Below are 12,427 nucleotides of genomic sequence, written 5' to 3'. Positions count from 1 at the left end.
CACACTGTCACTCTGTCTATATTGCGCTACTTCAATAATTCAAAGTCATATATAAAAGTCAATGAAATTTGCCATACCTCGGGTCATTACGATGCCTGCCAGGGATTTGTGTCGAGCGTGCGCCGGACTGCAGCCACCCACCAGCGACCGGTACTTCTCCCTCACCAAGTGGAATATTGAATCGGCAAAGTCCTGGAAAAACAGAATCGCCGCCTTAATTTATTTTTAACATTAATCTGTGCAGACGAGGCGCCCATGTGACAACTTGCCATGTGATGTTTGACTTCTTGAATGTGTCGGGCGAGACGGTGAGCAACAAGGGGAGAACATGTCGTTTAAAGGGACTCTGATGACGTCTCGAAGTGCAGATGATGCTTACCTTAATGGTATTTAAAAATCAGCACAGAACTACTTTTTCATGTCTGTAAAACATAGAAACTAACAGAAAAAAGCACTTTCAATAAAATATCCTTATATCATTGGGGTCACAATGATGTCTAACAGTGATCAGTGAAGCTCCTTTGTTGCTAAAGGAATTTTTTTTTCACCCGTAACCAAATATGCTTACAGTATCTTTGCCTTACTTGAGCAAAGAACTCTTTGCAGCATCGTATTGTGTGGGTGTTTAGCTGCAGGAGTGACTGGTGCGCTTTACAAAACAAAAGGCATCATGAGGAAAGCACTTTATGTGGAAAAAGTCAACATGTAAGTTAAAGCTTTGGCTCAAATGGATATCCCATTTAAGTGTTCCTAGTCCTAATCAAAGCAAAGTTAGCTATAAAGTTTCTAGAAAAGAGCTAAAAGAATGACAGTAGCAACCTGCAAGCTCGACTCAGTCACAGCGGTTCAGACAGGAGTAATGGGCCATAATTCCTGAAAACTATGGTGAAAAAGCTTGTGAAACGAAACCCACATTGATTTTTCTACAGTTAATATGCAATTATACCAAATAGCAAGTAAATCTGTGTGAACTTTAGACTTCAAAGAGTATTAAATTCAGAAAAAAAATCTCCCCAATATTCTAAATGTAGCAAAGAGGAATAAATGTGGTAATCGTAGCTAACTGAAAGGAGCCTGGCTAAATATCAAGACAGATTTCTACACAGATTTATTGTGGGAATTTTAGGAATCTCTAAAGATAAAAAATGAGGCTCTTCTTATTGTTGATCTAATTGTATACAGGGTTGAAAGACTTTTATACACTAGGGCATAATGTGGAGAAAATAGTCACTTAATTTAAAGAAGTTTTCCAGTCTACTGATGACTGATGATGTCCACTGCAGTGGATGGTGTAACAGCCAGAAACATCATTTTTTAGCCAGTATTTCCTAATATGAAACAGTGTGCTGGGTCTCGTCCTGGAGTGGATTCTTCTCTCTGGCTTCACTCGAGTGAACGAAACACATCAGCTCCTCATTTCCTCCACCATCTGCCACTTGGTGGCACTCTCCAGGCCTACTTTCCAGCTAACAAAAATGATATTTTTTATTTCTTCTGCTCCACCAACTCCAGAAAAACCTCCAAATTCCACTTCTCCCTCAAAGTCTTCCCAACGCCGCGTCCAGACAAGACTCTTCTCATCGGCTGCCCGCTGACTCCGTTTAGCAGATGTTGCCGAAGCGCGCGACTCGCGCTCCCACCCCTCTCCAAAGCGTCGACGCTCCTCATCCTGGTCGTAATTAAGGGCTTAGCCTCCGAGCTGCCTTCATGCCAACTGTAAAACACGAAACGCGTCACTGGGAGGTGGCAACAGAGCAGCGCCGCAGAGGGGCCCTTTTTGGGACATATTGCGGCTCGCCGTGGCTAAGAGGACGTCAACAGATGCCACGGCGACAGACGCGCAGGCCGAGGGAGGGAGGAGAGAGATTAGGGCTGAAAGAAGACGATGGGATGCGAATGAATTAGTGAACATATTGCACATTATAACCCTCATCAGAGCTGTGAAATACTCTCACAGCCAGAACTGGAGGCTGAGGTGCTCGCAGCTTGCGGTGTGGTGGGTGGCGCGCGGGTCCATGCGTATGTATGCATAAGCACATATTGCCGCTCTGACACTGATGGCAGCCCCGAAGCTTTATGTGCAACACAGAGAGAAAGAGAGAGATACAGAGAGTGGTGAAAAGTTTGCTCTGTTAATTACTTCAGAATGAAGATTTTCAGCCAACACCCGAGCGCTTCCTTACATATGAGATTAGCACTTTTTATCTTCTTTAGCAAAACCCCTGTGGCAAGAAAGTGAGAAGGAAACTGACGCATAAACTTAGCAGGAAAATAGTAAATTTAATTATGACGACAGTAGGTATGGTAACTTGCTTAAAATAAAAATCTGAAAGAGAAACTGAAAAAAATAAAGATTCTTATTATAGAAGATTTGACAAGAGTCTGTAGTTCTGAATTGAGTCTGTAGTTCTGGATGGGGGACAGTCTCTCCAACAAGCCTGAGTTCAAGTATCTTTTATGTATTTAGCAGAGAAAAACATGTAGAAAACCCCACAGGACAGATTCCATATGTCAGCCACTTTGTCATATGAGTAGACTAGTAGCAACACCTTTTTATTTTTATATTGGTTGCCAGGTCAGGCTTGCAAAAATGTAAAAAAAATCAACAAAAAAATTAAAACATGTTATACATATTATATATTTGTTTTGTTATGAACTGAACATGATTTTTCTAGGGGTCCATGCCCCCGCCTGCCCACTTTTAGGGATGCCCCTGCAGTAGACGTCTTAGGTGAATTTAATTTCACTCATTAATCTACTTCAAGTTGTTTAGATGAAAAACAATGTTGCCTTTTTTATGGCTATGCCATGACATTTTCATTCCTCACAAATCATCCAATCCAGGAAAAGTAGTAATTCACAAAATAAAATAAAAAAAAAAAAGTTTAAAAAATATGATATCTACATCAGTAAACTGTGTATGTAGCGTTCTGACAGGAAGTGTGTGTCCCTTTTATTTTCTCGACCAGGTATGCAAGAGGGAAAAAAAACAAGCTGTTTTGTTCCAGATTTCAAAACTTTGTTGGAGCTGACTAATTAAATTGCAAAAGACAAAAAAAGAAATCAACAAGAAACACATAAAAGGACAAAGACGAGATAGAAAAAAAAAACATGGTAGAGAGAAAAAAACCCCACCCTGCTTCTTGCACCTGAAAGTGACATCCAATTAATTTGAACAAAAAGCTGCTTGGCTTGGCAGCATCAGCTGGTGTTGGTCACAGCGTGAACCCAGAGTCAAGTCCTCCATCCCTCCTTAAAGGCCCTTTCATTGAGGATGTTACAGAGAGCAGGGGAGGTGGCAGCTCAGAAAGACCCGGAGAGCAAAGGTGGAATAGAGCCTGGCAAGCAGCCCAGCTTTTTCTTCCTTCCACCTCCTTTTCATTCTCTCCTCTTCACCTCTCTCTCTCTTTCTGCTTCTGTCACTTCAGTTTCTCTGGTTTCTTTCCAATCTTTTTTAAGCCTTGTGGGCTACTTCTCTTTTTTTGACTCCACTTGTTCTTCCCTCCTCCTTTTCACGTCTCGTCCTCTAATGTCATTTTGACCAAAGCACGGTTTGGTCAAAATGACAGTCCTGCCTTTCCTTGTCGATGGTGATATCATCTACAAATATGCATCTAAAACTCAACTGTATAAGTCAGATGTCATCTATCTCTTATAAAATAGACATCTTTCCATTCATGCAGATTAATACATTTGTACAAATTTGTCTATAAAACTATCATTGGCAGCACCTTTGCTCATTCATCAATATTTCCACCAACACTCAAATTCACCACCATGATGGTCTCAAAAGTTTGTATGTCATTAGATCAATCCTCATTTCATTTTGCATCACCCAGTGATTGGAACAACTTGCAAAATACATTACATCTCAGTACACTAACTTCCAAAATTGACATTTATCAACTCGGTGAAAACCAAAACACATGATAGATGTACCTGTTTTAAAAAAAAACTTAAAATGAGTATTATAGCACGTTGAGTGATTATGAATAAGGTTACATTTTTATTTGGACTTTTTTCTTTGTTTTATGATATTCTCCTGTTTCCTGCTATGTTATATTCTGTTGTATGACGTCCAAAAACGAATACTGAAGTTATCATCTTCGGATCCAAAGAGGAACGATCAAGAGTCGGTATGCAGCTTCAGCTGTTACAGCTAGAAACAGAACTGAACCTTCAGAGACACATAAAGACAATCACAAAGTTGGTCTTCTATCCCCTGAAGAACACATCGACTCGGTTCTAAAGTCCCTCCACTGGCTTCCTGTAGTCCAGAGAATAGACTTTTAAAATACTGTTGTTTATAAATCACTAAATGGAAAAGCACCAACATACATTAAAGGTCTATTGTTGTTGTATCAACCTACCAGATCAATCAGGTCTTCTGGTTCCAGAACCAAACATGGAGAAGCAGCATTCAGCTTCTACGTACCACAAATCTGGAACAGACTTCCAGAAAACTGCAAAACTGCTGAAATACTGAGGACCTTTAGATGAAGGCTAAAAGCCCACCTGTTTAGAGTTACTAGTAAGTGAAACATTGATCAACGCATTTTATGTGAATTGATGATTTTGATGATGGCACTTCACAGAATGTTAAATTTCATAATTAGAGACTGTATAATGTTTTTATGATGTAAAATGCACTTTGAGCTGCTTTGCTGCTGAAATGTGAGTTAAAAATAAACTTGACTTGATATTTTCTGAACATGTTACTTGTTGAAAATGAGAAATTTTTCTCAACCAACTTACCTGGTTAAATACGGGTTAAATAAAAATGAAAATAAAGCGTGTCAGAAGCAAGAAGCCCCCCCACTGAGTCAGAGACTGTTTTTCTCATCATCATGGGAAAATGATCAAGAGAAAACAACACAGTCTATATCAACGTGACAAAAGCTGGTGGTTTACACAGCTGTGTTTCTCTGGTCCCTCCTTCAATGCAGCTCACCTTGTACACACACATCAGCTCTCTGCTCTAAAATGGTATCTGAGCGCCACCCTCGGCGTGGAGCTAATGTGGCAGAAAAACGGGGACAAGGATCTCAGTCCTCCGTCAGTCAAAGCGTCAGCGTGACCCGTCACCCAGCAGGCCGGCAGCTTCCCCCCGGATGAGCATCAAGGTGAGCAAATCTACGGTGTGGCCACGTTTGGGGATGCTTCAGAAGAGACCTCTCTTTTATTTATGTATGTGATATATATATATATATATATATATATATATATATATATATATATATATATATATATATATATATAAACTGCTTTTGTAGTGGTTTGAGTTACTCACCTGGATTTTGTCCTGAATTCATTCTGACCAATTTACTGAAGCCTGGTGGCCCGCCAGGCTTATAATACAGTGTAAGGGAATGCCTGTATGTCTATGCTTAAAAACATAGTCATTGAAACAATTCTGGGAAAAATTCCTCCACAGCAAACTGAAAAAAAGCTAATTTATTTAAACTAAACATTTTAAGGCAGCTTTTGCTGTCAAGCATGGGGTAGTTGGAATAAAAAAAATGTGAACTAGAAATGTACTAATTAATAAATCTGTAATATTAAAATAAATACTGAATATGAACAGCTTAAATTGTGACAAATAAGCATCACTTGGATTCTTTGCCGGCCTTAGATCCATGGAAACCCAGTTTGTTGCTTCTACAATCCTCATCTTTGGAAAAGCTGTTCGTCTGATGGAGCTAACTGCCTTGTCATTTCTATTTAGGAGCCGATCTCCACACAACACACAGTTATGAGCACTGCCTCCCACTCCAACTACGCACAGCTGTGTGACAGAAACCTGTCTATATCGTTAAATATTACTGAAGACCCAGAGCACCAAAAAGAACTTTCTAATAATCCTAAAAATCTTCCAGGCATTTCTAGCACATCTCCCCCTCTCCTCCCTCTCTATTTGAGGGGCACGTAAACAGTTCAACACCTTTCTCCAAGGTAATGTGGAATGTCATCAGCAATCCTCCTGCTGTCTTTCCTCCGAAGTCAATATTGAGCCAGAAACACAAAATGTCAGCAGGGAAATTTTCTCCATCGTTGCTTGACCTAGAAGGCAGCGGAACGTCAGCAGGAAGGGTGAGAGACGTTTGTCTGTGTGTGGCAAGGCAAAAAAAAAACAAAAAGGGTGCCCAAGTGTATAATTTATTGTTTAGTATTGCCCCAAAGGGGAAATAACGACAGAAGAATCCAGATCCATCCCCTGATTGCATTTTAAGGGCTTCCATAACGTTCTCCATATGTTTCGGCACGTTGTGCGTTAGTTAATCAGTGGGAATGCAGAGTCCAAACCCTTAGGCAGATGTGATGAGTGTGTGCATGTGCGCGCGTGTGTGTCGGTCATCTATGAACTCCACTGATTTCCCCCTAAAACACACACCTCAACCCTCCACCCTCACCCCCTTATCACCTGCCTGCAGAGCCGCCCAGCCTGTATAAAAACTGGGCCATGTCTTATATTTCTTTATAGGGGTATTTAACAATTCATTCTCCTCAGTTTTAATAGTGTCTGCCCTCTGCCTCAAAATCCAACCCCCCACCCTCCAGCCGAGTCTTCCCTCTCCCCATCTCTCGCCTACTGCCAGGCATGAAGCTTTTGAAAATGGATATCTATTCATTTGGTAGAAACGCCGCCTCCGGGGGATTTTTAGATTTGGAAAAAAAAAAAGAAAAAGCCAGACTCCTCATGGCGAGACAGATTTCTCTCTTGTTTGTTCTCCATGTGACACATAACATCCCTCTCACTCCTAAATCTTTGACTGTCACCGTCCGCCAGATGAGTATCACAAAAGAAATAAATAAAGACAATGTCTCGGGACTTTTAACGCGTCGCTCTGCTGTCTCGCCTTCTGTTCCCAGTAATAGATGTTGTTGTGCCCCCGTGACAACAATCAAAACAAAAAAAAAAAAAAATTGGAGAGTGGTGTTAAACACTCTCACCCTCTACGCCTCTAACCCGAATCAACGTTTCTGTTGCGCCCCAAGCAGATGGCCCTGCTGCTCACGCAACACACGTGGATTAGTCAATCGTTTTTCCCCAACAACGGGAGTCTTCATAGTCAGATAAGGCAGCCGGACGTCGACACGCAGGCCATCGTGTTAGAGAGTAAGCACAAAGGTGGATGAAGGAGCAGACAGAGACACAGTGACAGAAATACTTCTATTGATCTGCCTTCGCCACCGCTCACCCCACCCTCCCTTCCCCTCCGGTGTGGATGAGAGACGAGAGGCCTTCGCCGTGGGTTTCTGGCAGCAAAGCAGAGCTCAAGCAGAGAGTCCTCATTAGGCTTGAAAAGGTGGAAAGCGAGACGATAAGCCTGGTGCACAAGGGAAGGATCAGAATCAAGGATCATAAGCTCGCACAAGAATGACGGCTTCATCCGAAACCCAAAGACGACGCCAAACATAGAAACAGGATCGTTATAAACTCAACGTTCTTCACTTGGGACTGCAATCAATCTTGACGTTGGAGGTCCAGCAATTTACGAGTTGACTTTTGAACAGCAAAGAAAAATCAACTAAGACCATATACCAAAATGCTTTAGTGGTCGTTGCCTGCCTACGTAACTCCGCTTGATTCTTTGAAAGGGATTTCTCCGGTTGAATTTTAACCGGGCCAATCAGCAAACAGAAGGAAAAGCTGTAAATAACTTCAAGCAGGATACAATTTTATAATTGCAGTCTGTCTGTAGTTTTAGCAATGGCAGCGGAGGAAGTGAACGAATCTGTTGAGTCCATGTTGGTCATGTTTCCAAATAACTTAACATTAGCAGTCATCTGGTTCGGCTCGACACTTCTCTCTTCGCAGTGGAAGATGGTTGTTTACAGCGCAGGCAATTTCTGGTAAGCTTTACACCGCTGAACTGGTGCATTATATAGATCATGGGCAAATGTGTAACATTTAATAAAAGCAATCTTTTCTTAATAGTTGAGGGTTCAGACCCTCTGTTCAAAGGAAAGTGTGGAACAATGGGCTGGTTTCCACCAGGCTTAGTAAATTTTGTACCAACAAATATATTTCATTTTCTAAAATTTGTGCTACATCTGACTTTTTGTTGCCTGAAAAAAAAATTCAGTCCGACATTTTTTCCTGATCTCCTTCATACAAGGAATAAGAAAATCTTGCAAAACATTATTAATGATAAACCTCTGCATGTACTAAGTCAAGGAAATTAATTCTAGTACAACCATTTTTTTTGTCTTAGATGATTCATAAACAAATATTTCATTGGTAGCAACAAACTAAGTTGCTCTGGTGAATTTCGTGGACTCAGAAAGTTAATTTCTATGTGTTTGTTCCTATATGCACCAACAATGATAGTGAGTCCAATTAAGTCTTCAAAGTGTTTCCACTGCATTGTGTGAGGCGTTGGGATCAAAGTCCACCTGATTGACCAACACATTATATTGCCTTCAAGAATTCCTTTGTTATTGATATTCTGCCAAATACTGATATTGAAACGATTCCTGAAATTTGATATAAAATGATAAAACTACATTAAGTAACACTTGCAATAGACAACCTGATGCACTGAAGTGGTTTCAATGCTGTAACAGCCCGCTTTGTCATTGGGTCAAATCTGGATAATAACTTTGACATGAAAATTCCTCCATCAGCTCATTACAATAAAGCAATTTGAATAGACGATGGAAACTTTGATGACATAAAAAGCTAAATTCAACAGTTTAACACAAACTTTATCAAGACCGGATCCAACTGATCAAAGCCACTTTTAAACTGAAATCCAAACAATAATTTGTGGGGGACAAAAAAACAACCCAAATATCGAAGCCAATGTGAGGATTAAGAACAACATCGGAAGCGTTTACAACTGATGTTCAACATGACTGGCTCTGAAACTCACGGTCAATCTAAAAATCTCTTCATCTGATCAAACAAAACCATCAGCATGAAAAGCCTGATTCCTCTGCGGCGCTGCGTTTGGCTCCGGTGTGACCGTGGAGCTGGGTTTGCCAGGTTGCAGAGTTATTTCAACCAGATCCTGTTGGGAAAAGCTTTCAGTGCAGCTTAACTGGCTTCTGGGCAAAACCAGCGAATACGTGTGTTTATGCCACAGAGCTGGAAATGGGCCATGAGTTTGCAGGATTGTGAGTTAGAACTAATCCATGAGTTATGCCTAGCAGTAAGACTATCAAAAAAGATAAACTCTAGCCAAGTAATGTAAAAAAGTCCAGCATGACAGAAAACTAAACTAAACAAAAAAAATATAACATTGTTTAACCATATAGTTTTTGCATAAAAATGCCCTCAAAGTGTCTTGAATTCTTTTTAATGGTTACCTCAAAACAGAACAAATAGACTCGACATTGTTACTGTTCGATTGCAGCTGAGGTTGATCCAGGAGAACTACTTTAGCTTCCACGTGTTACGATGTTTAGTTCTTCCTAATTTTCATTGGAGATGAGGACAATTCCCGACGATCAACGAAAGGTAATAGCTGCTTGTTGTGGAAAAGCTGCATAAGTTACTGTTGAAGGAAAAAAAGACCAAGATGACCAAGTGATTCATGCAATGAACATGAAACAACAATGCCACAGATCTTCTCTTTTGCAAGGAAGACATTGCTTTTGAACAGCTTTGTAACAACTTTTCTGGATCCAACTGGACGTTGTGTTTGTGTACCTATAGGCACAGGAAAGACTTCAGACTTAACCTCTCACGACCATCTAATGGTGCGTTCACACCAAACGCGTCTGGTTTACATTCAAAGTCTATGTGGAGGTGCGTTGAGGGTCCATTGCAGCGCGTTTCGAGTGTCTAGCTCGGCATAATTTGAACCGTTTGGAAATTTTGACGTGTCAAGCATGTCCTACAAATAGGCCAGCAATGGAAAACAACGGCTAGAGCAATTTTGACGCGTCTGACGGGCCCTTGACGCACCTTCACATAGATTTTGAATGTAAACCAGATGCGCCTGACACTCACAATGCGTTTGGTATGAATGCATCATAAGCACTCATTGGTTATTTAGCATCAACTTGTTGAGTGAATGGAGCAGCACTTTCCTGCTTAACAAGTCTGGAAGTATTTCAGGTATTTAAAATAAAGAACTAATCAAAAATGACATCGATTGATATGAGAGCCATATCGTCCAATGCTAGCTAGAACTCAAAGCAGTGACGGAAGTGGCGGCTAATCGTGAAACTAGTTTGGCTTCATTGCATATATTTGACATAAATTACCAATGACTTGTTACTTTAGTATACATCTTGTCTGTAATACTGAACCATCCTTAAACTGATACCAGAGTTTCCTGAACGGTGAAGTGTATAGTATCCTATGCAAATGCCAAAGCAGCTGTGCTTAATAATTGAGGGAAAGTAGGCAGGTTAGATTGTGTAAGTGTTTTCTGAAGGTGTTCTCTCTTTGCTCCAGTAAACATGTAGTCAAAAGACACAGCTTGATGCACTCCTGTATCATACCCCACATCCCCATTTTATATGTCAGATTTCTAGATCGAATCACGCCAAGCAACAACTACTGTAATTACCCTCAGGGAGAAATTGGAAACGCAATTATGTTGTCTAAATGTCACACAACACAGCAGACTGCCTTCACACTCGACGTTCCTGCCACTGATTATTGAACATTGTATTCATGATACAGTTAACGGAAAATCTTTTTTTAATATAAAATATGTTGAAAATATACAAAGGTTAGTTCAGACGACATGCACCGAGCGGAAAAGCCAACGAAAGAAATGGAGGGAGGGAGGCGGTCGTTTCAGTATAAATCCCCTGATTAACCTCCGTGGTGGAGATAAAAGCAGCGATATGCCTGAAACGACTTAATAATGTCAGGCAGAGTGTAAAACACACACCGGCGGCTTTATACATTATGCACCAAAGGCCAGCAGAGGGACTCCTGCAAAAAGATAACATGACCATACCCCCAGGAGAGGAAGGGAGCCGAGAGAAGGCACTTAAAGAGAAAAAGAGGCTGGAAGGAGACAGAGGAGGAAATGAGAGGGTCAGTCGTGAGAATTTTACAAGAGTCTATCATCTACAGTACATAGTTGACTAAGAGATGATGGAGGAGGTGGAGGAGTGGGAGGGAGGCCACTCTAGAGGCCCCTGAGGGCTGTTCACACAACTCCCATTAATTTGCTCATGATTCAGCGCAGAGACAGAGAGAGACTGTGAGAGATCAGCCTCTTCACTGGATCATCTGTAGGGAAGTTTTATATCTTATGTAGTAAGGAATAATTTAAGAGTTGTAGTCAAAGTGAACACAGCGCCTCGGAGATTTATTAGCTTCTTTGAAGTATTCGGGGATTTTATGTGTTAATGACTTCTGGGTGGGTCGCTGCTGATAGGATTAGATGTTATTTAAAAAAAAAAAAAACTGAAAGGAAACTGAAGATTTTTTTTATTAACGGAGCATTAATGTTGGAGATGGAGTCATTTCACTGTGTTCCTAGAAAGCAGATCTTGGTCCTGTATGCAATGGTTTCCAAAGATGGCTCCATAACCTCTTGTGCTCTCATAAATCAACAAGTTTAAGGTCTTGAGAATTTCTTCTGGATTGTAATTGCATCAAAATGTATAAAGTTAAAGTTAGACAGCAAGAGATTTTCAGGCTTACATAGCCCTCAGTAATGATGTAACGTTTTCACTGTATCACAGTATTAAAAATCATTTTAGTAGGGATGCACGATATTATCAGCATGGTATCGGTATCGGCCGATGTTACCTGTAAAATTTAATATTGGACATCAGCCATTCCATCAAAATAACTCCCTAAAATGAAATGCGTTGTTTCTATAAGATAAACCAGTGACAGTGATGCCTTAAGCACAACATCAAACTTGCACTGTCGTAAAGGGAGCAAATGTCATGAATAAATTTGACATTAAACATAATGCAAGTTGAAAGTGTTACATCATTTTCAGCCTCCTTTTCAGCATTAGTATTTGGTAGCAGGCTAAATGGACAAAGATAATGCAGTATTTTAATTCCACAGTAGAGAAAATCATAGCTTTAGTAAGTAGGCCAAAGCCACACGTTTCTAGATTTATCATTATTACATTTAGTTAAAATGTCTTAGAGATATTTGCCTACAATGTAATGTTTTAACGGAATGAGAAAAAGCCACCAACAGGATCCCTTTTAACGATTTAGACACATTCTCAAGCTGTTGCAGCAGCTTGAAAGCGTTCAAGGGTACAGGGAGGATCTACTGTTGGCTTTTATGATATGAAGGCGCAGAGTCCTTGAAATGGCTCCTCTGAAGAGGTACAGACGCAATCGTGCAGATTGCGTCTGTACCTCCATCCAGACCCGACAGCCACCACTCCGTCTCTGCTGCTCTTGAAGATACTGCTGTGGCTCTTTGGTTGGACTCGAACCTGGCAATCAGCAACACTACAAACCCCTGGTGGCAGTCTTTGAGCGA

At 40.7% G+C, this 12,427-nt stretch overlaps 1 protein-coding gene across 3 annotated transcripts in view; it reads right to left on the bottom strand.

Annotated features, from left to right (window-relative positions):
- The window catches only part of adarb2 (adenosine deaminase RNA specific B2 (inactive)), a 209,856-nt gene that overhangs the window by 36,688 nt on the left and 160,741 nt on the right, over positions 1–12,427 (bottom strand). For all 3 annotated transcript variants that reach the window (XM_081602030.1, XM_081602031.1, XM_008438292.3), the window contains one exon: positions 78–192. In XM_081602030.1, coding sequence (XP_081458156.1) covers positions 78–192 — 115 coding nt within the window. The remainder of the gene's footprint in view (positions 1–77; positions 193–12,427) is intronic.

The sequence above is a fragment of the Poecilia reticulata genome, chromosome 20, assembly GCF_904066995.2.
Source record: "Poecilia reticulata chromosome 20, P_reticulata-male-v2, whole genome shotgun sequence".
NCBI lineage: Eukaryota > Metazoa > Chordata > Actinopteri > Cyprinodontiformes > Poeciliidae > Poecilia > Poecilia reticulata.
Note: the sequence above shows the minus strand (reverse complement) of the source record. Positions and strands in the feature narration are given on the sequence as shown.